The sequence below is a fragment of the Podarcis vaucheri genome, assembly GCF_965113315.1.
Source record: "Podarcis vaucheri genome assembly, chromosome: 3".
Lineage (NCBI taxonomy): Eukaryota > Metazoa > Chordata > Lepidosauria > Squamata > Lacertidae > Podarcis > Podarcis vaucheri.
Genome location: NC_138761.1, coordinates 41236862 through 41264001, shown reverse-complemented (window position 1 = coordinate 41264001; position 27140 = coordinate 41236862). Strand labels below are relative to the sequence as shown.

Here is a 27140-nt window from a genome sequence, read left to right as displayed (position 1 = left end):
TGCCTCTACTTTTTATTGGAGGGGGGAATACTTTGCCAACCCCGTTCAGCTAACATAATAGATTTCAGCTAGTTTTCGAGTTTTCTTTTCTTCGTAGGGACGAAAGTAACTCTTTCCCTAGAAAGTAACTCTTTCAGCTAGAAAACTAGCTGAAAGAGTTACTTTCGTCCCTACGAAGAAAAGAGAAGTCTAATGAGCCCCGTGAGTTTGCTTTTTGTGTATGTCCGCAGAAAGGAATAAGCGGCATTACCCGATTCTGACGTGTAGTGATAGAATTGTAAAGTAATGCATGCGTGCTTTTTTATTTTATTTTAAATTGGGGTTACTGTCAGCTTCCAATGTCCCTGAACGAGAAACCTGTCACTTTTATCCCTCTCCGAAAGTGATCACACGACCGGGGGTGGAATCCAGAAAGTCCACTGAGCAGCTCAAGGAATTGCCAATCTAACATTTCTACATCTATCATCCCGCTAGTCTGGTGAAGGAGAGCCGCGTCACGGTGTCCCTGAAAGAATGACGTAATCGATGCCCTTCCACTACGGGGCGGAGGGAAATCCGTTCTCGGTCTAGCTATCCCGTGGCCTTCTCTCCCCCCCCCGAAGACTACATTTCCCAATATGCATTGCGGTATAACCAACTGCGTTCGAGGCGCGGAGGTATTTAAAGGCATGCTGGGAGTTGTATTCCTTTAGGCGTGAAGGCGGGAGTTTTAGCGGCTGAGGCAGCTGAGCTGTTGCCCGGGCTTGTTCAGCCTCCGCGCACCCCACCTGCGGCCCTCAAGCCGAACCCGGCTCCGTTCTCCGCCTCCTGGCCGTGGCGGCCCCGCGTGGCCCGCCATGTCTCGCGGGCGGGAGCGGGTGGTGGCTTTGGCGGACATGGACTGCTTCTACATGCAGGTGGAGCAGCGCCTGGAGCCCAGCCTGCGCGGGAAGCCGTGCGCCGTGGTGCAGTACAAGACGTGGAAAGGCGGCGGGTACGGAGCTGCTGCTGCTGCTTGGCCCTGCTAGCTTTGCTGCTCTGCTCGTGTCGGCGGAATGAGGTGGGAGGAGGAGGATCTTGACGCGGAGGAGCTGGGGGAAAGGGGCCGTGCGGCTCAGTGGTCAGAGCAAAAGGCTTTAATCGCCCGCACCCCCAGGGAGGGCTGACAAATCCAGAAATCCTGCCGAGTTGCTGCTGCCGCTGCCACAATCGTTGCTGATCGATCGATGTGGGATCGATACTGTATAGGGCGGCTTCCTGAGTTGCCTCGCCACCCCAAATGCTTCATAATGCTCCTTCCTGTGACCCATGTTTCTTTTTTTCTCTCTACCCGTTCCCCCCAAAATGATGGGGTGGGAAAGCTAAATGCAGCATAATGGAATCCACTTCCCCTAGTCATTATAAAACTAACAATTATCTATTTCTGGACTCAATTTGATTCTAGCATTCCATAAACTATTTATAGTCTTCCACCTGCATCTCAATATCTCCTCAAAACCTTTAAAAATGTACCTCCCTCTTAAGATGGCTAAAATATTATAATGTGGAAGGAAAACTCCTTTCTTTTAAGCTAATTTGTAGGTGGGTTTTTTTTAACATGTTAATTTGTTAAAGACTCATTATCTAATGCTAAACTGAACCAAAAAAGTGACTGGGTTTGTGTGTGCCTTTCATTGTCTTAAACCCATAACTTAATAGCTCATCATTTCTCCCTCACCCAACTCAGAATCATTGCAGTGAGCTACGAAGCTCGTGCTTTTGGAGTTACCAGAAACATGTTTGCTGCTGATGCAAAGAAACTATGTCCAGATCTCCTGTTAGCGCGAGTACCAGAGGCCCATGGTAAAGCAGATCTCACCAAGTAAGCCCTGGATTGATTATTACTTGCAGCTATTGTTGTCCATGTGATTGTGAAGTACTCTGAAACAAAATAGGGTTCAGGATGGTTACAGATCAGCCATGCTTTTGATGAGTTTTCTGCTTTGGGGCTAAGGTTTGCTTTTGGGAAAGTTTTTGGAATCCCCTTTTGCTGTTTTTTCCAATGTGGATACAGTTTGTTTATTCTGGGTCTTCAGGCAGCAGTCTCTCTAAAAATTATTTTTACCGTTCTTTGCAAATTGAACAGTCCAAGCTTTCTTCGGAGTATAGTGAACTGAGCTCAATACTTTTTCAGCCAGAGCTTATCTGTAATAGGTAAGGTAGCTCTGTTAGCAGCATGCAGGGTGGGGGGGACAACAACTTCTACTTTCTGGTATACCACTGTTGATGTCGTATTGCTAATTAGTTACCCTAATTATCAGTTAAGGGACACGGGTGGCGCTGTGGGTTAAACCACAGAGCCTAGGACTTGCCGATCAGAAGGCCGGTGGTTCGAATCCCCGCGATGGGGTGAGCTCCCGTTGCTCGGTCCCAGCTCCTGCCCACCTAGCAGTTTGAAAGCATGCCAAAGTGCAAGTAGATAAATAGGTACTGCTCCGACAGGAAGGTAAACGGCGTTTCCATGCGCTGCTCTGGTTCACCAGAAGAGGCTTAGTCATGCTGGCCACATGACCCAGAAGCTGTACACTGGCTCCCTCGGCCAATAAAGCGAGATGAGCACTGCAACCCCAGAGTTGGTCACGACTGAACCTAACTTGAATTATCAGTTAAGATGGAATGGGAATATTAGAGCATTGTTGGGTCTCCTTCCTACGTAGGTACCGTGAAGCCAGCGTGGAGGTGATGGAAGTGATGTCACGCTTTGCTGTGATTGAACGTGCCAGCATTGATGAAGCCTACATGGATTTAACTAGCGCTGTGCAGGAAAGGCTTCAGAAGATGAAAGGGCAGGCTATTGAAGCAGAGCTGTTGGCAACTACCTACATCCAAGGATGGCCAGAAAGCCTCACAGCAGAAGAGAATACAGGCAACAAAGGTATTGCATGGCTTCAGACATACTGTTCCACTCTTTTACTTCAACTTCCCTTGCTCTTAATCCTGCTTAGATTATAGTTCTATATAGAGGTATTTTCCTTTTCAAACTTGTGTGTCTACAGAATAGCATGGTGATGGTGTGGAGCCAATCCACGACTCCCAGGTTTAGCGTATATTTTTTCATTTTGTCTTTGCTTCAGTGCTTATGTGAGGGTACTAAAGGTTTGAAGGGATGGTAAGAAATAGGAAGTGTGCCCTTCAGAGGTAATGGATATGGTACCATAGCATTTTCTTCTTGAGCTGCAGCTTATAATACAAGCATCTTTTCTCTATTTTGTCGCTTTCTAATATTTAGCGTGCTACTTGTTCAGCTTGTGAGACCAGATTAATTTGACCTCAGCAAAATGTTCCCTAAAAAGAAAGACATGTCTGCTTTCTAACCTGCAAATCAGACAGCAGGAACAAAGGAAGGTGATTAGTTTGCTGCTGAAAGGCCAGTATTGCAGTGGAGAGATCTGGGGAATAGTTAAGAGTAAAAGCAGTAGGAATTGCCAAGACTGATGTTCTTTGAGAGAGCTTATTGCTCAAGTCTGCGTGGCTATTTCCCATGTGGTCTGCGTGGCTATTTCCCATGTGGCTATTGTCTTCAGATCAATTCCAAATTTGGAAATTTATTTTAAGCACTTAAGTTAATTGCACATCTTCAGCTACTTTGCTACTAGTGTTAGAACATCTTTGAAGGCCAAATGGTATGAGACTTCCTTGTTGGGTGAGCTGTATGCTAGGTTGTGTGTTGCATTTTTACTTTGATTAATCTAATCTTTGAGACTTGCCTAAAGGGTGGCACTTCTTCGGCTACGAACATCTTTACAAAAATGCAAAACCATTTTCCCTCTCCTGCTTTCTGTTTATTTGCTTGCCCTGCAGGATCTTCCTTCCTTCCTTCCTTCCTTTTGCTTTCTAAGAGTGGGCTTATTTGACCAAGGATGGCCTTATAAAGGGCTTTCTGATTTCTTTTGATTTCTTCTTTTCTAGGTGCTTTACAGCACTATGTGCTTTTTGTAGCTTTCCTGACCTGTCACTCTCACTCTGCCATGACAATAATTATTCTATCAAGATTGGAGATAGGTTGCATTGTGTTCCCTTTTAGAAGAACTGCGGGAGCGTGGTTTGCGACAGTGGCTCGAGTCATTGCCTTTTGGAGATCCCAGCAGTCCAGAGCTGCAGCTGACAGTGGGAGCTGTCATTATGGAAGAAATGAGGGCAGCCGTGGAATCTGTCACTGGATTTAGGTGTTCCGCTGGCATTTCTCACAACAAGGTGTGTGTAAGACCAGCATGTTTGTGGTTTTGAACTCAACACTACTAAAGCGGTGTACCTCTTGGCTGCTCTATGTATTCAGTGGAATCTGTTCTGAACAGATTATTATTGTGACCTGGCACAGAAAACAGTAATGGAGGACTCAGGATAGGATTAGGCCCAATAATTGTAGTAAATACCATCCACAATCTGGTTTTGGTAAAATGTATTTTTATGAACAGCTCCAGAATGTGAGATTGGATGATGTGATGGACTGAAGAATTTGGCATCTAATGCATAGCAGGATTAACAGGGATACATCTCCAGGTTGAGCCTCTTCTAAGCTTCCTAGACATAGATGTGTGGCTAGCTAATTGAGTTATTCAATAGGTTTCAACTGATTAGATCACATTTGTGTGGACCTAGTCAGTTACTAATGGCAATTGCCTCTGAACCTTCTTATACAGAGGGCCTGAAGCTGGAATGAAGTATTCTGATTTGGAAGCTAGGAAAACTGCTTGTTATAGCATGCAGGAACAACATCTTACTGTGTTTCTTGCTCTAAAACTATTGGCTCTTTTACAGAAGAGATAGAGAGAGAGAGGATGCAAGTTGTAATAACAAAAAACATGGAGTTAGCCATTCCTGCCCTAGGTGATAATTGTATTGATGCCACAGGGAGGCCAGGATACCTAGCACCTGAGAGTGAGAATAGTAGATTTCCTCTTCCACACAGCTATTCTGCAAAATGCTAGAATTTAGTGTATATAGTAGACCTTAGAGGTAGTATTATTTATTTGATCAGTATTATTCTGTATTCATAATATTAGGAATAAACAAATTGTTGTTGGATCTTTCAGCCATAGGCCGTAGACAAAAGTCATATACCCAAATAAAAAAAGGGTATCATTGTATGAGGTTTGCTTTGAGGAGACAAGATTAGCCCAGATAATAAGCTCTGAAGCAGTAAAAGTTTTTTGAGTAGAGATTCTCTTCTCCCTGCCACCAAACTTTTGGTTTAAGAAATTCAGCAGGACGTAATTATTCTTTGATTATAAGAACCAAAATCTGACAGTATGAGAGATTTTCTATCCCTCTAGCGCCACAAATGCAATGTCTAGTTTCATTTAATTTTGAATTCCTTTCTAAAAACACTGGGTGTGATTTGGAAAAGAAAATAATCCATGGTAACATTTGAAAACATAAATTGCCAGCTCATTACTTGCAGTATTTGTGTATTCAATTCAGCCTTTTCTCTAAGATGGCAAAATAAACTCTGATAGACCAGGTGTGTGTTGGAAACCCAACTTGGAAAGCCAAGCTTCCTAAATTGGATACTTTGTTTATTCTAGGTATTAGCAAAGCTGGCCTGTGGTCTCAACAAGCCTAATCGACAGACTCTGGTGTCACAGGGTTCCGTCCCTCAGCTCTTTAGCAAGATGCCAATCAGCAACATGTATGTAAAACTGATGATCTGCTTCTAGAAGCCGCATGTGAGATTGCACTCATGAATCTCGGAACTAGCATTTTTCTTCTGCACATTATTGTTTAGGGGTATTCTGGGTATATTGTAAGCATCAGACCAATGGCACTCAAGATATAATAATAAGAATGGATGCTAGAGAAAAAAATTCCTTGTGCAAGTACCAGAATTTGGGGAGCCATAATTATTTTTCAGCCATCCTTCCTCTTCATGCAAAAATTGATAAACTATCAATATTTTTATATGCCAGTTTATTATTATGGAGTGGACTGGGATTTTTCAGGCCTGGTTGCAAATGTAAATGATTCTAATACCGTATTTTTCGCTCTATAACACGCACCTGACCATAACACGCACATCGTTTTTAGAGGAGGAAAACAAGGGAAAAAATATTCTGAATGAAACAGTGGACGTATCATTTTTGTGCTTCATGCTGTGGCCACAGACATGTGATCTGATGGTGAATTTGGGGTGACCCAATGCAAAAATCCTGAGAATCCCTGTGGATCCATGCTTTGTAACCACGTTTTTGCACCATTGCAGCCCCAGGCAACAGTGGGTGCGTGATTTTTTTTGGGGGGGACAGGCTGTAGCCATGGACATGCTATGTGCTCTGATGGTGAATTTTGGCTGACCCAATGCAAAGATCCTGAGGATCCATGTGGATCCATGCTTTGTAACCACGTTTTTGCACCATTGCAGCCCCAGGCAACAATGGGTGTGTGATTTTGGTGGGGCAGGCTGTAGCCATGGACATGCTGTGTGCTCTGATGGTGAATTTGGGGTGACCCAATGCAAAGATCCTGAGGATCCATGTGGATCCATGCTTTGTAACCACGTTTTTGCACCATTGCAGCCCCAGGCAACAGTGGGTGCGTGATTTTTTTTGGGGGGGGCAGGCTGTAGCCATGGACATGCTGTGTGCTCTGATGGTGAATTTGGGGTGACCCAATGCAAAGATCCTGAGGATCCATGTGGATCCATGCTTTGTAACCACATTTTAAGTGGGGAGGGAAGGAAAAACACAGAAGGCTAAGAATGCAGGAGAGGGCTATAACGTGAGGAAAGGAAGGCAATAGTTCCCCCCCACCCACCCACACAAGCCAGCCACTGTTTAAGGATTTCATCCTTTTAAATGGAAGAAAGCATATTTGAATGCTGTGTGTCTCCAAAAACAAAAAGCAGGAAGTCAAATCAGAATTTTAAGCCGAACCTGTAATCTCTCTTCCCTTCACAAACATTGTTCCCTCCGGAGCAGGGACAGGATAGAGCGACGCTCTGCTTTCCTCTCTACTTGCCTGGAGGGGAGGGGCTTTCCCTGCTCTTTGTTCCGTTTGAGCAAACACAGCAACGCAACAGAGCAGGGTGGGCAGTAAGACCCTGAGGCAGAATGCAGGAAAGCAGTAACTTCCTGTCTCACGGAGCTCCCTTCTCCCTGAAGCGCGGTTTGATTTTTGCCTTATTTTTCGGCTCCAGAGACCACACATTCGCTGCATAACACGCACAGACATTTCCCCTTCCTTTTTAGGAGAAAAAATCTGCGTGTTATAGAGCGAAAAATACGGTAAATATCTGGTGCTGTTTTATTATATTATCTTCCCAGTTGATTTCTTCTCCTGCACATACTAGTGTAGGTAAGGAAGAGGCTACTTGTTAATTTCTTGCTCCATTGGGATGTTTTCCATGCTTGTCTCAAAAAGCCAAGTTTTGCATTGCTTTTTCTCTTTGTTCTGCTTATCTATCTGCCTTCTGCTAGCTGGTACACAAGAACCTGTGTCTGAAGACTTCTGCCTTTTTACACATGACAGCTTTCCTTTTCTCCCATAGCCGCAACCTTGGAGGGAAGCTTGGGGCCTCTATCACTGAACTTCTGGGAGTGGAGTATGTAGGAGAGCTGATCCAGTTCAGCGAATCACAGCTTCAGACCCACTTTGGAGAGAAGACTGGGTAAGTTGCTCACTAAAGTTCTGGCCTCTGCTACAGATTCAGGTTCCATTCATGTTTGCTTATGCTGCTGAGGATTCTGCTCAAGACAGGGTCTGTCTTGAGTTTCCAAAGTCTCATTTCTACTGAGAACTTGACACAAACACATTAAGAGGCAGTGCATTTGCTTAAAGCCAGATGAAACATCTACAAGATTCAGGGAAGATTGCAGTATGTGTATTTTAAAAAAGCTCACTTCAGTCATTGCATTGAAGTAACACTTAATATGAGAAAATAACAAAAGGGAAGCAAATATTATGCATATACTGTGCAAATTCTATAACGGTATCTGTGTTAGCTGCAGCAAAAAGACTATTGGGTCGCTTTAAAGATTGACAGATTTATTATGACACAAGCTTTCAAAGGATAGTCTGTTTCATCAGATGCATATGGAGTGTCATCCTCAAGTGATAGATATGTAATACAGAATGTTGTTTTCACTGTCCAAATGTTCTATTCATGGTCACCCATACCAGTAAGCTGTAGTTTAACATATTCGCTTCTACAGCAGATGAGATTGTCATGTAATTACATATTTATCCAAGTGGGACAAGAGAGTTTATCAGACTCCATTAACCCAATAAGGTTATTATGAAATCAAAACAATATACCCTCTGTGGGGGTTTTATACAGAGGGCTGTAGTATAAACACCAACAGCTGGGAAACACTGGCCTGCGAGCGTTCCAAATGGAGAACAGCCTTTCCCAAAGGTGTCATGGGTTTTGAAGACGCTCGAACTCGGGACGAAAGGGAGAAACACACTAAGAGGAAGGCATGCTTGGCAAACCCTCACCATGATCCATTCCCGCCCGGAAACCTATGTCCCCACTGTGGAAGGATGTGTGGATCCAGAATTGGCCTCTACACTCACTTATGGACTCACTGCTAAAACCGTGTTTAAGGAAGACAGTCGTCCTCGGCTACAAGTAATCACCAAAGAAAGAAGAAAGATAGAGATGGTAGCAATGGATTATGTCATCAATGGTCTTTTGGACATAAAATTGATTCTGATTTACCAGGATCATATTTCCATGTTCTTCCCATAATATCCAGCTTGGTCCTTGCTATTGATTCACTGCACCCCAGCAAAATATGTCATAGCAGATTAGGGTGCATCACTAATAGCCATTCCATGCAGTTTGTATACCAATATCTATTCAGATGTTAAATGGCAGAGACACTTATGATAGGGAGCTCTCCATTTGCCTTGCCTGTATTCTCTTTAGAATCTAACTCTTGGACTTGATCCTCATCTCCATTGATTTGTGTGCAGGTGCCAGATACATTGGATGTCTCTAAGTAAATAAGTAACATTTTCAACCTTGGAACCACTTACTTATTTAACTCTGGTTTCCATATATGCTTTGCAGCTCCTGGTTGTATGACTTGTGCAGAGGGATGGAGCATGAGCCTGTGAAACCTAGACAATTGCCCAAATCCATTGGGTGTAGTAAGAATTTCCGCGGAAAAACAGCTTTGGTTACTCAGAAGCAGGTAAGAGAGTGTCCAGAGAGCCGAGCCAAGTTTGTCCTGAGAGCAGGAATAAAAGATAAGGCAGCGCACATTGCTGCACCCTTTCTCAAACCTAATTTGGTCATCACCTTTCAGCATCACTTTGCTCTGAAATGGTCAATAAATTGTTGAAGAATTCTATCAGTGGGAGGGGAGTGCCAAATGTCTCCTGTGACCTGCTGATGAGTTAATATAGCAGAGGAGGAATTATTCCTTGGACCATGATCTCTCTCTGTGGTGCTAGCAAATGAGATCCTTGTTCCATTTTAGCATCTAGTGCAGTGTCCTGTCCTTTGAGCATGTTGTAACCACATCTTTCCCTGCAATTGAACTGCTCCATGGCAACATTTCCGATCATTTCATGATTATTTTATTAAATTTCTATACTGCCTTCATCCCAAGATTACAGGGTGCTTTACAATATAGAAACACAAACATAACCAGAAATGAAAACAGTACTGAAAACACCAGTATTGTTTGTTTGTTTAGAGCATGGGTTGCCAAACTAAGGCCTGGGGGCTGGATCTGGCCCAATCGCCTTCTAAATCCGGCCCGCGATGGTCTAGGAATCAGCGTGTTTTTACATGAGTAGAATGTGCCCTTTTATTTAAAATGCATCTCTGGGTTATTTGTGGGGCATAGGAATTCGTTCATTCCTCCCCCCCCCCCAAGTATAGTCCGGCCCCCCACAAGGTCTGAGGGACAGTGAACTGGCCCCCTGCTGAAAAAGTTTGCTGACCCCTGGTTTAGAGATCTGAAAGTGTTTCTTGTTCTTCTTGGCCTTCCATCTGATAAAAATGTCCTGTGGATGTTCCTTGCATATTTTGGTTTTCTATTTGTAGTAAGCTGAGCAGTGTCCCAAGACAATAATAAAAAACACAGTAATTATGCATGTAGGTGCAGCATTGGCTTCTGCAGCTGGCCTTGGAGCTGGAGGAGAGACTGAACAAGGACAGAGATCAAGTAAGTAGGGAAAGATAGAGGTCCTATTATCTCATTGAGTACTTGATGTCTGAAGGAGATCTCCCTGAATTGGCCTGAGAAGTGCAAGTGTGTCTGCTGGTAACCATACATATAATTTGTCTGGATGTAGCTTGCTAGAGGTCTGAAGTAAGTAATCAGCGAATCAGGGGTATGTCCCCTCAACCTGTTCTGGGTCGTCGTCCCCCCCCATCCTCTGTAGTAGGGATGGAGTTGCGGAGAGGAGGTCTAAGTCCCATTGCAGAAGTGGATTTCATTCCACTCATGCCATTATTTAGTTAGCATATGAAGCCTCTGGGTGGTATATCCATCTTTCCGCTAAGCACCGACTGGACCTTGACCAGCTCATTTTATTAAGCTGACTAAAGCGTGTGCCTTTAGATCACTTCCTGAAAATAAGACAGATACATCCCTTTTTAGCATTGGGCTTACCTTACAGATGTTGTCACGGTTGAGGTGAGCTGCTCATGAGCACTGAGCTCTTGTTAAAGACTAGAGTTCATTATAGTCTTCCTACATTTTTAGCTTCAACGGAGAATCATGGAGAAAGACAGTAGGGTTAAGCTCCATGCTGGAACACATCTGGATTAATCCAGCCCAGGCATAGGCAGACTGGCCCTCCAGATGTTTGGGACTACAATTCCCATCATCCCTAGCTAACAGGACCAGTGGTCAGGGATGGTGGGAATTGTAGTCCCAAACATCTGGAGGGCTGGAGTTTGCCTATGCCTGATCCAGCCTGATACCCACTACCCCCTTTTTAAGAATGTCCTCCTAGAATCCAAGTTATTGATATCTCAAGCATTTCTTGTCAGGATTCTTACATATATCTTTCTTCCAACAGAACAACCGCGTAGCTAAACAGCTGACTATTGGGATCCATATGCAGGGCTATAAACATGCCAACGGCTTATCCCGCTGCTGTGCCTTAGCAAATTATGACGCCCATAAAATCAGCAGAGATGCTTTTGTGCTAATCCAGAACTGCAATACTGCAGGCGGCCAGCAGGCTGCATGGTGAGAACTCTTTCCCCCCCCTTGGATACAACTGTTACTGCAGAGGAGGAAATGTTAGCTTTATCCCTTCTTCCAATGTACATATTGTAGAGTCTATGCTAGAACAGAAAATGAACTAGTAGTGGGCTGGACAGCCACGCTGTTAAGACAAATATTTATGATATGAGAACATTTATTCCGATTAGAGCTAAGATGAGGGTTGCTCATCACATATCCTTGGGCCAGCTTCTTCCAGGCTTAGCAAATTACTTAAAAATATTTGTGCAACCTTATTTTTTGAGTTTACTCCCTTTGAATTGTTTGCTAATGTGCCCTCGCCTACAGGTCTCCTCCCATTACACTTCTTCAGCTTTCTGCGAGCAAGTTTTCAGAAGCTCGTGCTTCCTCCGTGAACATTACTTCCTTCCTGATGACTGACAGCCAAGGTACCCAAGCCACTTGCACCAGGGCACCCAGCCCAAATGGCAAGTCCATTGAAAGCCCCAAAAAGGAGACCCTCAAGAAGACAACCAATCCTATTCAGATGCTTTTTCAGAGGGCAGTGGAAAAGAAACAGGCCCAGGCTATGGCCAGGAACTCTCTTCCTGGTGTCAGCAATGAAATGAACTTACCATCAGTACCAGAGTCCAGTATCTGTCAGGATAAACGACTCACCCCCATTAACAGCCAGATTCCAAAAGTTCCTGCGGAACAAAGTATCACCAGGAGCAACCCAGACTGCATGCAGGTACAGCTCTTGGTAGGACAGTCTCTGGCCAGCTCCGAAGCTGGGCTCCTGGAGACCCCTTTAGAAACAGAAGTGCCTGAGGTCTTTTCAGAGCTCCCTGATCTGTGCAAGGAAAAGGAAGTGCATCCTGCTGCTGGAATTTCCCAGGTAGGGGCTGATAGTTGGGCTCTTCAGCCCTGTACTGGTGACACGATGCTGTGCGAGAAATGTAATCAACAGGTGTTGGTATGGGAGTTCACAGAACACTCGGACTACCACTTTGCTGTGGAGCTGCAGAATTCTTTCTCAGGAACTGACGCCTTCAGGCCATCTTTGCCTCCCACCAGCCCTCCAAGTAAGGGCAAAGGTAAACAGAAGACACCCACAGCCTCTAGGGCCAAAAGGCCAAGGCAAAGCACAGATAGGACTTTGGATTTCTTTTTTAAGCGGCCACCTCCTTAGGATGAAGCTCATCTGAGCAGCTTATCTTGGAAAAAGAAGGTGCAACTTTATTTGCCTTTATCTATCTTATATCCATAAGTAAATAAATAAACAGGATAATAAATTGTTCCAAACAGGTGCTTGGAAAGCTACAGGACTCCCAGTTGTTGTTACGAGAACCTGCACTTGGTAGTCAAGGTTGTTATGCCTTCTGTAGGACGTTCTTGCTCTGTAGCTTCAGATGGTGACAGATGTCGCATCAAGGTGCCATATTAATGATACTGCCAATTTATGGTAGTCATTGGGGCCGTCTCTAGTCAGACTGTCCCCTCCACAGGACCATCTTTACACTGTATATCATTCATTTGTTTTAGTATTTTAAACTTGTAAACAGCCTTGGCAGAAGGGAGGTATTAAATGCAATACAGTCATACCTCAGGTTACAGACGCTTCAGGTTGCGGTTTTTTTGAGTTACGGACCGCCAAAACCCAGAAGTACTGGAACAGGTTACTTCTGAGTTTTGGCGGATGCGCAGAAGCGCCAAATTGCAACCTGCGCAGACGTGCCGCTGCGGGTTGCGGACGTGCATCCTGCACGGATCATGTTCGCAACCTGAGCGTCCACTGTACATACTTTTGAAGATCTAGAGAGGTGCTGCTTGTGGGCTTTCCTAGGCAACTAAATGTCAAGGGATGAACTTGGGCCCTTCTGCATCCTGCTCATGTGTTCTCTCATTGAGCTGCTTAGATCAGAGTTGTAGGTTGTGACTGGCTTTTACTATGGTGGGGATTGCCCTTCCATAGGCAAGACAGTCATCAAGAGTTGAATGGATACTGGAATAAGCGCTGTGCAAGTCCACATGTGTCCATTTGACCACTTTGATCAGCGGAATTGGTGCTATCTAGGCGCTATGTGATAACTGTTCTGCATTTTTAAGAATCTGATTGTTTAGTGTGGCAGCACCTGCACTTTGGAACCCCCGCCTGCTGAGATTAAGAAAGTGTCTTCATGGTACTCTTTTCATCATCTGCTAAAAACATTCTTGTTTAGACAAGCCTAACCAGATGCTTAGAAAGCTGAGGTGATTTTAATCTGTCTTTAATATTTTAACTTGTGTATTTTAAGGTATGCTTGTGAATTTTCCAATCGAGTCGTGTATAAATTTTATGAAATAAATAAAGTGTAGAAACCAGTGTATACATATGGAGAGTTGAGGCAAATCTATAACATCTGTACTTTAATTTGATGGCTTGATTAAATACTTGATGAGTATAGGTTTTATCTATATGAAAAAGCAGGACCTTATTTAAATAAAGTTGTCCAGTATGATTTAGGGTGTTTTACACCTTTAACTTTCCTACCTGGATAGTAACAAACATATGCAATTATTGCCGCATGGTGCAGTTAGTGTATTGGACTAGGAGATGGTAGAACAGGGATCAAATCACTGCTGTCATGAAACTTGTTCTGTGACCTTGAGCCAGTCAGCCTCTCACCCTAATTTGACTCAGGGGTTTTGTGAGGATAAAATGAGGGGGGAATGGAGAACCATGTATGGCACTTTGAACTTCTTAGAGGACAGGTAGGATATAAATAAAAGTGTCCAATTGCAGCTTTCTAACTCCTTGGGTGTGAGCTATAGTTAAGTATATTCCATTTGAAACCCATGATGTATGAAGTCTTCAACTATATTCTGGAACCATGGAAATGTGGTTACTGCTAGTGCAAAACCTATCTGTTTAATCCTAACAGCCTGTAGCACTCAGTGGTATCAGGGACAGGATTTCAAACTAGTTATAGGGCTTTAGAGAGTGCATTATTAGGCGCAGGTTACAGACACAAGATATCTATCTGGTCTTGTTTTGTTTTACTTCCTGCTAAAACCTTGGTCTGCTTTTTTCCCTTTTCTGTGGAAGTTGCTGGAAAGGAATTTTCCTCATAGGCAAAAATACTATCCAGTAAAGCAGAATAAGGGGAAATTTTATGTGTTGAAAGAAATATTGGCAGGTTTGGGGCTTCTGTATAGAAATTGCAGCCTGTTTTGTTGTTACTGTACACAATAGGATGGAAACAATGCTAGCAACAGCACCTGATTTTAGGCAGTATTACTAACATAACAAAGGGACGCGGGTGGCGCTATGGGCTAAAGCCTCAGCGCCTAGGGCTTGCCGATCGAAAGGTCGGCGGTTCGAATCCCCGCGGCGGGGTGCGCTCCCGCTGCTCGGTCCCAGCGCCTGCCAACCTAGCAGTTCGAAAGCACCCCCGGGGGCAAGTAGATAAATAGGTACCGCTTACCAGCGGGAAGGTAAACGGCGTTCCGTGTGCGGCTCTGGCTCGCCAGAGCAGCGTTGTCACGCTGGCCACGTGACCCGGAAGTGTCTCCGGACAGCGCTGGCCCCCGGCCAATAAATGTGAGATGGGCGCACAAACCCCAGAGTCTGGCAAGACTGGCCCGTTTGGGCAGGGGTACCTTTACCTTTACCTTACTAACATAACAAACAGGCTAAGCAAGAGCTTCATCCCACAGATGGTGGATTCAGTGCTATTAGGATAAAGGAACTAGTCATATAATTGGCAAAACATGTGGCACTTTGCTATTTCAAATGCAAGTGGCAGAAGTTCTTGCGTTATCTTTATCCAGAGACCTATTGGCATAGTGTGGGAGTAGAGAAACCTTCAAAAATTCACTATCTCTGCAAGCAAGCAGCAGCATACAATCCTCCCCTTTATACTCAAAACTGCTGTGGTCAGGCCGATAGTTCTCTGCACGCACTGCGGAATGTCAGATAAGCATGTGCTACCAACTTGTAAACACTCATCTGCATGGAAAACAGAAAAGCCTCCTCATATTGCCTGCCGTCTCAAGGCTGGCACAAGTTGCTGTTCAGCCGCACAGCACAATTTTATCCTTTTCAATAAAACATCTTTATTTTGTACATTATATATCTATATATAGAGAGAGATGAAAACACCTCTCTGATTTTTAAAGAATCCACAAACAGTGAATATGAAAAGCATGGCACTGAGAACACTCACACAACAGAAGGCAAGGAAAAGACAACCAGAAAGAGCACCTTTGAATGTTTGTCTGCAATGGGGTTAACTCTGCCAGAACTGTAAATTGCAGGGAAAGCACCTATTCCTCCCACAGGACAAGTATGTAGTGGCAATGGGTTACAGCAAACCCTCTAGAGGAGTGCATTAGGCAGCCAATTTTCTTCGTCTTTTCTAAAACAAGCGATCCAAAAATGCCTCTTGTAGAACCAATCCAAGTGATTAAAGGGCAATTGAGAGAGAAACCAATTTAATCAGCAAATAACCATGATGCTTTGGGCCATGTTTACTACTACTTTATAGTTAACTGTCCATTGTGCTATTAAAAGGATGATTAGCAGAAAGATAAATGATTGTGGGTTATATTTAAAAAGCATCAACTTGGAAGCTGGCTGTATGGTTGCGCAGCTACAAGTTAAATCTCAAAGTGTACTTGCATTAAATAAACAGCTGTTGGATTGAGGTGAACTAACAAGGGTGTGCGTTTTATAGTGAATAAAAATGGATCGTTGTTTTCACTGGCAATGTTGGCTGTAGCAGCTGAACACTCAGTGCAGCAGTGGCTAAGATGGGGATAGGCAAAAACGAGAAATGTATTGCTGACTTTTAAAATATAATTTCCTACCAATATGTTAAAAATAGCCCACAATGTTTGACTGTCTCGCTCTATTGCAAACTCCAGGCGCATTCACTATAGCTTTAAATGAACTGATTGAAATCTTAGGTATCGTATGGTTTTCTGTGGTGCATACCAGCAATATAGACACACTGCTGCAGTAGGCAGCGTTGATAATTGTAGTAAAAGTAATTGTAGCAACACTTCAAATCTTCCTGGGATAACCAAGCAGCGCTTACTGCTTTGGCTTTGGGAAAGTAAGGCATGTTTCCCAAGGAACGAGTTGGATTGGGGTGCTATTGAACTCCTAACGAAAGCCAGACGGTACCGATCTTTCAGTCAAGATGGTGAACAACAACGGCTCAGAAACCCAGCAAAGTACTGAGAAGTGTCAAAGCTAAAGGGGGAGGGCAGTTATGTTCTAGGAAGCCACATTATATATAGGGTAGCTGCTCAACTCTGCCCAGGAATAAGTTCTCTTAAGATGTTTGTGATTGTACCTGCTGCATGAGATGGGGACAGTGGTTTCCATCAGGTCAGGGTTATTTCAGGGAAATGTCCCTCTTCTCCCACACCCCCAACCCCACATTTTCTCTAGAAGCAAAAACAAAAAACCCACAATGAAATTAGCTGTTAAAAATCAGCACACAACGGTAGTAGGGAGGGGGAGACCCAATAAGCCATTAGATTAAAATGAAACCAACAAACAGTTTAAAATGAATCAGAAATATCCTGAGCTGTACTGTGGGCAATGCAAACTTTTCAGCTGAAGCTTCTTCATCTGTCACAGGCAGCCTGTAAAAATCAGGCAGCAGGACAATGGAGACTGAGTGCTGTGGGCAATGGATGTCCACTATTGCTGCCTCAGGAAGCAGAATCCCCGAGCTGCAGTCCAACACACTAATGGCTTTGCCCTCTACCCGGCAGTAACTTCCCAACAAAAGTCAACAGAACCAGGAGTTGCCGGTCCAGGCAAAGATGCAGCCGCTTTCATCTATTCCGGGGAAGGGACATGAAAGCAGCAGGTGATGAACAAACAACATGCTTAACTCGCTCCAGGAGGGGCACTCAATCCAAGCGGCAGTTCTAGCTTCCGCAGGAGCAGAAGGGGTTTGTCCATGTAAATTGACTGGCCAGCAGCAGCTCTGGACAGTAGGGAGAGACTTTCTTCCCTTCCCCTATTGCTAACATCAGGAAACCCCACTGATTTTGTGAGTCAGAAAGTGACCAGGTCAGAACTTAAGCCCTGATCCAGTCCATTCTCTTCGATGGTGATGGCTTGGATATAAGTGACATGTCCAATACCTTTGGTAACTCCTTCACGGAACAGCAATTTGGCTCCTATCTTCAAATATTCAGGATGTTTAATGAATCTGAAACATACCACAGCCTTTTCTCCTGTACGCAGCTTATCCTGAAAGAGGAAAATAATATGAGTTACAAGGTCAGTCGCCTAGCTACTCGGCTTAGGGATTCTAGGAAGTGAGGGGGATGTTTAAGGCCACTGAGCAATTCAGTCCCAATATGCTTTGTGTGTTTATGAAACTCCTAGTGGATTTAACAATGCAGATTCTCTTCTTAAATGGTGGAGGCATTGCAGAAGGGAGTCCTAATGTCATGGTTACAATAACTGATGCAGGATGAAGACGTGAAAGCAATGGAATGATTCCTTGAATAGACTAGAAAAGCACCCCGCTTCTCAAAGACCTACCTTCCCGTGGATCTTCTCCACAATTGCTGTTTGTCGTACATTGCCAACATGCACCGTTACTTGAAATCCCTTCCGGAAAGTTGTGGCATGGAAGAGCAGAACAATTTCAGCTTCAAACACTGAGCAAATGGTGGGATTCATCTCTGGGCTGACCATCACCATACCCTAAGTGACAGCAAGACAGCTGAACCAATACTATTGACAATGGCGCTCCTCTTTTCCCCAATACATGCACACTAGGTGGACTGCTACTGTCCTTCATGAAGTGCCCAGTTTTCCATTTGCAGAAAGCTGGCCTCTCCACAGAAAGCCAAAAAATGGAAGGGTAAGATAAGAAGTGTGTACATGATGAAGACAGACTAACAGTGGGTGAGGATGTGTGGGGAGTGTTTAATTGCCTCCTTCTGCTCAATGGCTTTGACTCCATTTTCTTCATTGTAGTTTTTTGTGGAAGCAAACCACCCAAAGCCATGGATTCAACTATTCCCAACCCCTGATCCCGAATCAAAATGACTTGAGTATATTGCCTGCAGCATTTTAGGGTGTCTTCTCAAGCAGGAGTTCCAGAGGAACCACAGTCCCTCACAATATCATCCCTTCACAACACATGGTTCCCAAGAGGGTAGGGGGAAGCTTTTTAAAACCACAGCTCCCAGAAATAGGAGACGGACTCACTTTGCGCAGCAGCGAGCGGTCAAAGTGCCCAAGAGCCAGCGTGGCAGCTTGCCCAGCCCGAAGCACACGGCATGCCGAACGATTTCGCTGCATACTGCACACTTTCAGCTGGAGGAACTTGCCATCATCGGTTGGACCAACCACCAAGTTATCTCCCTCTCTACATATCCCGCTGGCAAGGGCACAAAAATCAGGAGTGTGTATTTAGCTCTCATAGAAAGGGAAAGCTTTTGCTTTCTACCTTCTTAAAACATATCCTGGGGCAGTTTCTTTACAGTCTTTCCCATGTCAGCTACCCTCTATATCCCACAGGGAATGAATCCCTTTGTATGTATTCTCATTTCTCTTTCACAGTCACTTCTGTCCTTGAAGTGAAATTGTATCCCCTTGATTATTGAGACAAGGTGTTCAGCTTCCACCTGCACAGTATTCCCAAGCCTACAATGAGGAAGGAAATGCTAAACTACACTGCCAGTCCTCCCCTGGGGGACAGAAGCTCTTCTGCATCCCCTCCCTATCAATACTGACCCCAAGGCACCATGCAAATAGCAACACCCACCTTGACAGAGTTCCTCCAACAACAGTGCCCACCTCTGGTACTGTATAGATTTCATCCACCTGCAGCAAGACAAAATCAGGAGCTTGAGACCTGCTATATGGCTAGGCCTGCCACCCCACCCCCCTTTCTCATGAGTGTCGATACAGTTCTGTCCACAGGACCTCAGAACCCATTCCTGAGCACTTTCTTCCTTACACTATTTCTCACGTCTCAAGCATCCCAGAGTACCAGCCCTCAGTGAATACCCATTCTGCAGGCATTTCCTATGTTTGTCTACAAATGAAATAAGCTAGAGAATCAACTAAATGATACCAGGGACCTAAATCAAATCCCTTTCTTTGTATAAAAGCCAACCATAAATAGAGCCAGCCACAATCTCACTGGGCGACCATCCTTCCATCTCCAAGATGTCCTTGCCCTCGACACATGAAGGTACTTACTGTTTGAGACTCCCAATAACATCGAGAGAGCCTTGTGTACCTGGAACTCAGTGAGTTGCTGCATAAGCTCTTCCTGTTCTTTGCTGTTTGTCAGAGGAGGAAGGATGTTGAGGAAAACTTTCAGGTGATCCAGGTTATCTCCAGAAACACTGGACAAGGTGAAGATAGGAGTGATGCTGCCAACGCACATGAAAGAAATATGATGGTGAGCTGTAATTCTGTGTACGATTGCCATTGAACACAATGGGAACTTGACTTTTACAAGTAAATAGGCAGAGGGAACAAGTCCCTATGATTGGCTCCCAGAGAAGTTTGAGAGGAGACATCTAGGATTACACAAACTTGCTGCTGTGCCCATAAATAGGTCTGATCTTAGTTCTGTACTGCAGTCCCGGTCTCACTTGCCTTTATAATTTTACCTATTTAAATACTGCCTTGTAACAGGAATCCTTGGGAAGGCTTACATTAACAATTCACATTTAAATAAAATACAACAAAAACATAAGAAGTCCATTCAAAACAGAGAGAACCTGGCTTGTTTCTCCTTCTCATGGAAATGTACTACAGGCTGCAACAGTTCAGGATGCAATCATATCGGAGGCATAAGTTATCTAGTCCCATAATGCACCACTAGAACTACTAACGCCTGTACCACCTAGTTAAGCCAGTGGGGTAAGAACTTCATCCTTGCAGGTTTTTAAAAGTAGAACATGAGAGTGATCCCATTAGTCACACTGCAATATTCCACAGACCTGGAGGTACTCGCACCTTTCTCCTTAAATCCATTCTTCCTCTAGCGAGTTCGTTGCAATTGCACCACCCATGTCACCAAGTGATCTTCCCTCCCATGCTGAGAAGGGCAAGTGATTCTTACTTGGGAGACTGTGCAAATTGCTGTGCCGCAGTGACGGCATCGTCGTCCGATGTTACTAGCAAGGGAAGCTTGTTACAGCCAGGCTGCTTCAGGATCCTCTCCAGCTGCTTCACTGTCCGCTCCACAGTGGCTTTCGAGCACAAGTCTACTTTGCTAATGACAATGAAGAAGGGGACCTTGAGGGCCATAGCCAAGCCAAGATGTTCTCGTGTTGTGCCTGCTGCAAGAGATAGGATGGCAGGGAGGAAACAAGTTGAGAAGACGAGACCCCAGAGCAGTTTACATTCTGCTTGAAATGGGCATATGTATTACTGTGCTACAAGGAGTGAGGTGTTGATTTTTATTGACTGCACATCATCTTTGAACGAGATGTGTCATGCCTAGGTCTCAAAATATGATTAAATCATAACACGCAACATGCCGCTTACCAATTCCCGTATTAGCGCTCACCACCAGCATTGCAAAATCGGGGCAGTAACTTGTGAGCCCAAAGATAGTGGTTTTAAGGTACTTGTGATGGCCAGCCAAGTCAATGAAAGTGATCATCTTAGAGGAGCTCTCGCAGATCTCTTCAGCTGTCCGCGAATCACTGTAGTTGACCACCTAGACAGAAGACACTGCTGTTGAGCATTCAAAAGCCAAGGCAAGAAGCCATATTTTGAATGAAAGGAGCAAGACAGCAACGCAGCAGCACAAACATACCTCTCCTTTGCTGTTAAAGCCAAGAATTTCAAAGCTGATGCTGGACGTCCTCCCAGATTGGATCTCGTGCAAGTGCCGAAAGAGGTTGAGACGAGCTCTACCTCGCCCGTTATCCAGCTCTCCTTGAGTCAAGACACCCAACAGAGTTGACTTGCCTGAATCCACATTCCCAAGCACAGCCACTCGCAGATCTAGGAACTTAAGGGGAAAATGAAGAGCTGTACAAGCATATTTTGAAACAGAACTAACCTATAGAAGAGTTTTTGAAGTGCAAGGTGTGATTCAGACCTTGACTGCCTTGCAGAGTAAAACACTAAGGGATTCAAAATCACTAGGACAATTTGTATAATGTGATGTACGGCAGCTCTCCAAAGCACTAGCCAATGGAGCATCCTTTGAAATACCTTCATGGGACACGAAGTTCCAGTTGCAACTTTCTAAACAACAAACTGCTTGTATCAGAGGGCATTTGAATTGAGTGGGTTACCTGCTGATTATCTGGGACCTTTCGGACAAGGACCTCTGTTATTTTCCTGGGAATATCACTGTCATAATCCACTTCTCTTTCCCGTAACACTGTGATGTCAGCTCCTACTCTGCACATTATAAAACAGAAAGCCATTGGGTGTTAATACATCAACTGCAACAACTTCCTCAATAGATGATGGAACAGGACTATCTTGCTGTGTCTTTCAGAAAGGCCTCATGTGGACACAGCCTACAAATTCAGGGAAAATGTTGTCTGGTTCCCCATTTGGCAAGCCCTCATCGATCTCTGACCATTAAGTAATAGCTTGCTTGCCAATTTTGTGGGGGGTGAGGACATTCACATGTGACATTTCAGCATAGATATTAGCCCAGTTTTCCAAATTTAATAACTAAGGATTCTGGGGAAATGTACGCCACCACATATCACAAACCATTTACTAGCCAGATCATGCAGCTGCTCATTTGAAATCACTAGACATGACAACACAGACATATAAAGTTCTCACCATAGAGGAGTAAAGTGGGTTAAAACAATGTGTGCAAATATAGCCAACTATGTAGTTCTCATTAAATAAATCTAATAGAGAAGAATACTGACTGTATTAGCACTGATTAGTGAGAAACCAGCCAGATTGGGCTTCTTTTCAGACAGAATCAGGCACCTGCTGTGCAAGGAAACTACATAGGATTTTTTTTTTTAAGGAACACTCTCTTCTTACAAGTGTGACTTGCCAGTAGGTGCACTTAAGGGATTATGGTAATGTGAGAAAAAACCCTTAGGGCAAAGGAATGCATTTTCCTAGGCTGGAAATATTCTGTGGGATAGCAAAACCAGAATGCCAGCTCATTTGTGGAAATAATGAAGCATAATTTGCTTGCTCTGGCCCAGAAGTAGGACAGATGCACATACTTCTCAGCCATCCGCCGCAGTGTTTTGAGAGAGGCACGCATCTCGTCTTCTGACAGTCCTACCAGCAGTCCGTTGTCCTCTACACCAATCTGGTACACTGCCTCACCACGGCCTTCTTGTAGTCGCCACTTCATCTGCGTTACTAGGTGTTCAAAGCGGTACTGGGAAGGATTAACTAGTTTCAGCTGCCCAAAGAAAGGAGTGATTACAGTCAACAAGCAAGGAGATCTGATATGGGCAAGCAATTTGCTTTTTTTTTTAAGAAAAAAAGTAGAGTTCTTCACTAGAGTTTGACCATTTTTATACAAGTCATGAATTGGGTTGAACAGTTTATCATTTGTTCTGAGTGACTCTGTCGAGTTCAGATGCAGCAGTTAAACTCCAGGCAGCTCAATAAAAGAAAAAAACAATTCACTGGGTAACAAATCTGAAAAAATATCCAAGAGCAAAAATATCTTGATTAATTATTACAGGTTGTCTACTACTTAATATTAGTTTTTGAAGAGAGGTCCCCAGATTCAGTAAAATTAAATACGAAATATCCAATACAACCACAAACATTTCATTTGCTTTGTGTTTTCCAAAAAGTATTGTTTTGTTTGCAGCAATATACTCTAATTGCTAGGTACTAGTATGACTCGTAACATAATTTGACATATGGCTCTTAAGAACTTGGTATCTAGAGCCCATCCCACAAGTAACTCACCTTGTATTCTATGTTCCCATCTTCTGCCTAATTAAAAGAAGAAAACATCACAGGTTAGTGAATTCTGCACTGCTCATCATTTTACATACAACTCTTGACATCTCATTTGTAAGCTCAGGGAAGCTAGCACATAGCAGTGCCTGATTTAGAAAGAATCAATTATATCAAGAGTTGCTAAATGCTATAGTTCTGGGCTCCATATCTATAAAAAGGACCAAACTAATGACATGGCTCTTATAGTGCACTTTTAGAACTATGCCTGCCTGGGTCATCACTGTTCTGCAAACAAAACAATAAGCAGATTTACGAATGCCACAAGAGCTGAGTGTGAGTTTTAGTAGTTATATTTCCAGCTGCTGTAATAGCTCAGATCATGGAGAAGGCTTCAGAAATCATTCTCTTAAGAAAAAGTAAATCTCAGGTCAGTATTTCAAACAGACCCAGTCTCCTACTCTTTCTGCATGAACCACTTAGAATCCTTCACTGGGCCTCTGTCTCCAAGATACCTCCTGAAATCTGTGTGCTGGCTGCCAGTTTTTGAATCTGTGGATAGACATCATTTTTTGAAGTGGAATAAGAACTCACAAATTCAGCTTCTACAACTAACTGGAACAACTTATGTTGACCAACAATATCAAAAATTCTGAATCTGTAAAACAAGTTCAACTGACTACCATCTAGCTCTATAGTAAGCCAGGAAACTGTAATAGACATGAGGAGAAAAACACCTTGCTTCATTAATCAATAACCAAGCCATACACCTGCAAGCACTGTCTGTGTCTTAAAGATATCTTCCTCCTCCTTTCACCATCCCAAGATATTCTCCTGCACTACCTCATACTGCTCTGGCAAATAGCATAGTTCTCTAACAAATGTGCCTTATGCTGGTCTCTTCCTTCAAGCACACAGAGCTTGGAATGACTAATGTGACTGGCAGCTGAGGGAGAAGAAACTACGGCAGTAACCAGCTTGTAGTACAAAAAACATCCCAATGCCATGGCAGATCCACAGGAAGATCGCCACTTCTGACATTCCCTAAGTACTCAGAAAATACTTCTCCAGAAGACACCCCCATATGAGCTAAGTGTTAATAACTAGTACTAAAAATTACTCAAGTGGGGTGGGGGAGACCAGACTATCTCTAAAAAGTAGATATGTGACATTGAATTGTACCCTGCTAATCTTAGTTCAGAGATAGTGGTGTGAGTGCAGAAGGAAAGTGTAATAAACAAGACTAACAGCAGCATGAAATCTGATCCACTCAAATTTTATTTCTTCCTGAAATAATCTTGTTTTTCTGGAAGTAAATATCATATTCCCTCTATGGGCACATTCAGAGTTCTTTCCATGCAGACTGCTGCTATTTTCTAGCTAAAAATGTTGGTGGCAAGGGAAACACATAGTAAACAACATCATGGAATAAACCACCTACATACTGGAAATGAGACAGGTATAATGCTGAGTTTTTCTCCTAATATGCCCACTCAATCTTCTAGCTTTTATTTTATTCATGTAGCATCATCCCCACCAGTTTAAGTTTAGAGTGCCTGGGAAATCACTGCCTTAGAAACACAACATATCAATGTATTTTAGGAAGCAAGAAGTTGTTTAACTTTTATCTACTGAAGCTTCTGTGGAAGTGATGCAGAAAAAGTGACAAGCTTAGGCATGCCCCAAAATAGTCCACTCAAGTCAACTGAGGGCAGAGAGGAAGTACAGTACCACTAAAGTCTCAGGGGGGATGAAACGACTAATTCTGCTCTCTGGAGGAAAGGAAGGCTCACCTTCCTAAAACAAAGGACCAATTTTTTATTATTAATAATATTGTTGCACATCTTATATGGTTTGCTTCACATTGATTCTGACTGCTATCAATGCTTGATGAGACAGAAACAGAACAGTTAGAGATCAGCCTTCACTAGTATGAAAGAAATGAAGGGGCATATGTGTGTATGCATATATGAGTTTTGAATGAAAATGAGCCAGGATAACAGAATGAGTTTGAGACTGTAATACAGCTTTATTAAGCCTTGAGTCTCTAGACCAGGCATCCCCAACCTGCAGCCCTCCAGATGCTTTGGCCTACAACTCCCATGATCCCTAGTTAACAGAACCAGTGGTCAAGGATGGTGGGAATTGTAGTCCAAAACATTTGGAGGGCCAAAGGTTGGGGATGCCTGCTCTAGACTATCTGCATCAAGGTCCAGCCCACGTTCAAGCTAATCTGTCACTGCCAGGTGACACACAGTAGGGACTAGTTCTCCCAGAAGTAGTAAACCTATGTCTAGGTTGTACAGTTTCAGGTGGGGGCTCACTTAACAGTGCTTCTCTATATCACAACCCCAAAAAAGACCACCTACACATAGAAATCTAGATGTTAGTGAAAACACTAGGTTAAAAAGAAATCCCTGACATCATGTTTTCTATGTACAGGCAACTGTTAAGAGACAGCAGTAGGATCGAAGAACATGCAATTATGTGAGCCCCTAACTACAGACTGAAGCATGCCATTGAAATTCAAAAAAACCTATATTATACTCAGTCAGACCATTGTTCCATCTAACTGAATACTGAACACTCTGTCTGGCAGTTGTTCTGATGGGCTTTGGTCCAAGGTTTTTCATATAACAAATTACCTGACCTTTTTAATTGAAGAATTAAATTGGACAGAAGATCTCAATGAGAGCTAGACAGAGCTTTCCATAGGGACAACCAGGGCTTTTTTCAGTCAGAACTCACCAGAACTTAGTTCCGGCACCTCTCAGGTGAGCGCCATTGCCATTATAAAAGAAAAGGGAGGCATTTGTGGTGAGTTCCAGCACCTCTTTTTCTAGAAAAATAGCACCGGGAACAACATACTACAGAGTTTCCCATCCACAATCCAAATAGATATGGACTAAATATATTTGCCCATTAATGTCATTTGGAACTACTAATAAACTTCAGTCTAAGAGAGTCCTAGTCCTTCCAAATTGGACTGGCTGCCTTTGCTTCAAGTTAACAGCTGTATGAACCAATAAAAGCGCAACTTTAGTGACTCGGAATCGCCACAAGTGGAAGAGAGGAAAATAAACACTGCTAGAAGTTGACAAAAATGGTATCTATTTCCCTGTTGACACTCAGGAAGTCTACAGTTTCGGAGCTCAAGTCATTCACTGTCAGAGAGAGGTCAAGAGAAACTTCAAAGTGTGGCTGTCATCTATTAGGCAAAAGGAGTGCGGGGGGGGGGGAGAAGGAAAGAGAGAGAGAGAGAGAGAGAAAGAAAGAGAGACTCTACTATAAAGCCACACATTTCAGTCCAAGGATACTGCAACCGAAGTGAAATGTGCGTACATTGCGGAGCACAACAACCGAGCAACGAGTGTGAAGCCGATGGCAGTACCAGCTGTCCAAAATATCGAATGGCCCTATTCGGTAGGGCTATGCAGTCTTGGTAGGTTGGTCTTCTACCCCTTTCCCCTAAAACACAGCCCAGCCTTGTACGTTTCTAGACGGAGGCTCAGCATCTCCCTCTCTCCCCACACATCCCGATTTGCCACAGGGGGCTTGCCACCTCCTTCCCCAAAGTCAGGGGCACCACAAAGGCAGAAGCGGGAGGGAAACCCCGAGAGAAGCCCATCGGATGCAACACGAGAGGAGGATCCTGCAAAGACAGCCGACCACCTGCGCCCTGCCTCACTCACCTCCGGGGGCAGGTAGGGCGGGTTGTTGGCCTTGCCCCCCCGGTGTCTCCCGTTCTTCTTCCTCCCCCTGGAAGACCCTCCGCCGCTACCGGAGCCGCTGCCCGCGCGGCCTCGCAGGGCACCGCCGTTCCCGCCCCCCACAGGCCGGCAGCAGCCCCCAAATAGCTCCGACACCCCCGAGTCCATCCTGGGCCGGCCTGACACCCGGCCCCGCTCCAGCCCTTCCCCCGGCCACGGACGCTGCTGCCGCCTCCCAGCCCCGGACTTGGCTTATGACGGCTCTCTAAACTCCGGCTCCTGACGTGAGAAAGAACCGCAAGGCACCACGGGAAACAGGGCGGTAGAGCCGCTGGACTACAACTCCCAGAGCCCTCTTCGCCGCGCGGGCCGCGTTCGGATAGAATG

General features: G+C 44.2%; 2 protein-coding genes and 1 long non-coding RNA gene across 5 annotated transcripts; 2 read left to right on the top strand and 1 right to left on the bottom strand.

Moving 5' to 3' along the window:
• Positions 1 to 366: 366 nt before the first annotated feature.
• On the top strand, positions 367 to 12467 carry POLH (DNA polymerase eta). 3 transcript variants are annotated; one of them, XM_082216246.1, is made up of 10 exons: positions 367 to 656; positions 1706 to 1840; positions 2676 to 2893; positions 4043 to 4212; positions 5544 to 5647; positions 7502 to 7621; positions 9029 to 9152; positions 10068 to 10133; positions 10996 to 11168; positions 11493 to 12467. In XM_082216246.1, the coding sequence occupies exons 2-10, from the start codon at positions 1755 to 1757 to the stop codon at positions 12334 to 12336; spliced, it is 1905 nt and encodes a 634-aa protein (XP_082072372.1). In that variant the 5' UTR covers positions 367 to 656; positions 1706 to 1754; the 3' UTR covers positions 12337 to 12467. The 3 variants fall into 3 exon arrangements, with proteins under 3 accessions (XP_082072372.1, XP_082072370.1, XP_082072371.1); XM_082216244.1 differs by lacking the exon at positions 367 to 656 and adding an exon at positions 700 to 973; XM_082216245.1 differs by lacking the exon at positions 367 to 656 and adding an exon at positions 908 to 1039.
• A 993-nt stretch (positions 12468 to 13460) lies between these two features.
• LOC309528670 lies at positions 13461 to 15249 on the top strand. The gene is made up of 2 exons (XR_014217877.1): positions 13461 to 14446; positions 14825 to 15249. It is a non-coding gene; the product is annotated as an uncharacterized lncRNA (long non-coding RNA).
• Positions 15218 to 27027, bottom strand: GTPBP2 (GTP binding protein 2). Its single transcript, XM_082216252.1, has 12 exons — positions 26736 to 27027; positions 23053 to 23079; positions 22347 to 22531; positions 21435 to 21543; positions 20948 to 21145; positions 20674 to 20848; positions 20246 to 20465; positions 19412 to 19547; positions 18932 to 18990; positions 18373 to 18544; positions 17698 to 17862; positions 15218 to 17400 (listed from the first exon to the last, which is right to left on the bottom strand). Exons 1-12 carry the CDS (start codon positions 26919 to 26921, stop codon positions 17203 to 17205), a joined length of 1830 nt encoding a protein of 609 aa, XP_082072378.1. The 5' UTR covers positions 26922 to 27027; the 3' UTR covers positions 15218 to 17202.
• Between the last annotated feature and the right edge of the window lie 113 nt (positions 27028 to 27140).

What these genes read in the sequence shown, in the direction of transcription:
- POLH (XM_082216244.1), top strand. Translation starts at nt 837, where the DNA reads ATGTCTCGCGGGCGGGAGCGGGTGGTGGCTTTGGCGGACATGGACTGC. An exon ending in GGTAAAGCAGATCTCACCAA is followed by an intron (nt 1,841 to 2,675) that starts GTAAGCCCTGGA and finishes CTTCCTACGTAG; the next exon opens with GTACCGTGAAGCCAGCGTGG. An exon ending in CTGGCATTTCTCACAACAAG is followed by an intron (nt 4,213 to 5,543) that starts GTGTGTGTAAGA and finishes TGTTTATTCTAG; the next exon opens with GTATTAGCAAAGCTGGCCTG.
- GTPBP2 (XM_082216252.1), bottom strand. Translation starts at nt 26,921, where the DNA reads ATGGACTCGGGGGTGTCGGAGCTATTTGGGGGCTGCTGCCGGCCTGTG. An exon ending in CTGCGGCGGATGGCTGAGAA is followed by an intron (nt 21,544 to 22,346) that starts GTATGTGCATCT and finishes TATAATGTGCAG; the next exon opens with AGTAGGAGCTGACATCACAG. An exon ending in GTTGGAGGAACTCTGTCAAG is followed by an intron (nt 18,545 to 18,931) that starts GTGGGTGTTGCT and finishes TGCCCTTGCCAG; the next exon opens with CGGGATATGTAGAGAGGGAG.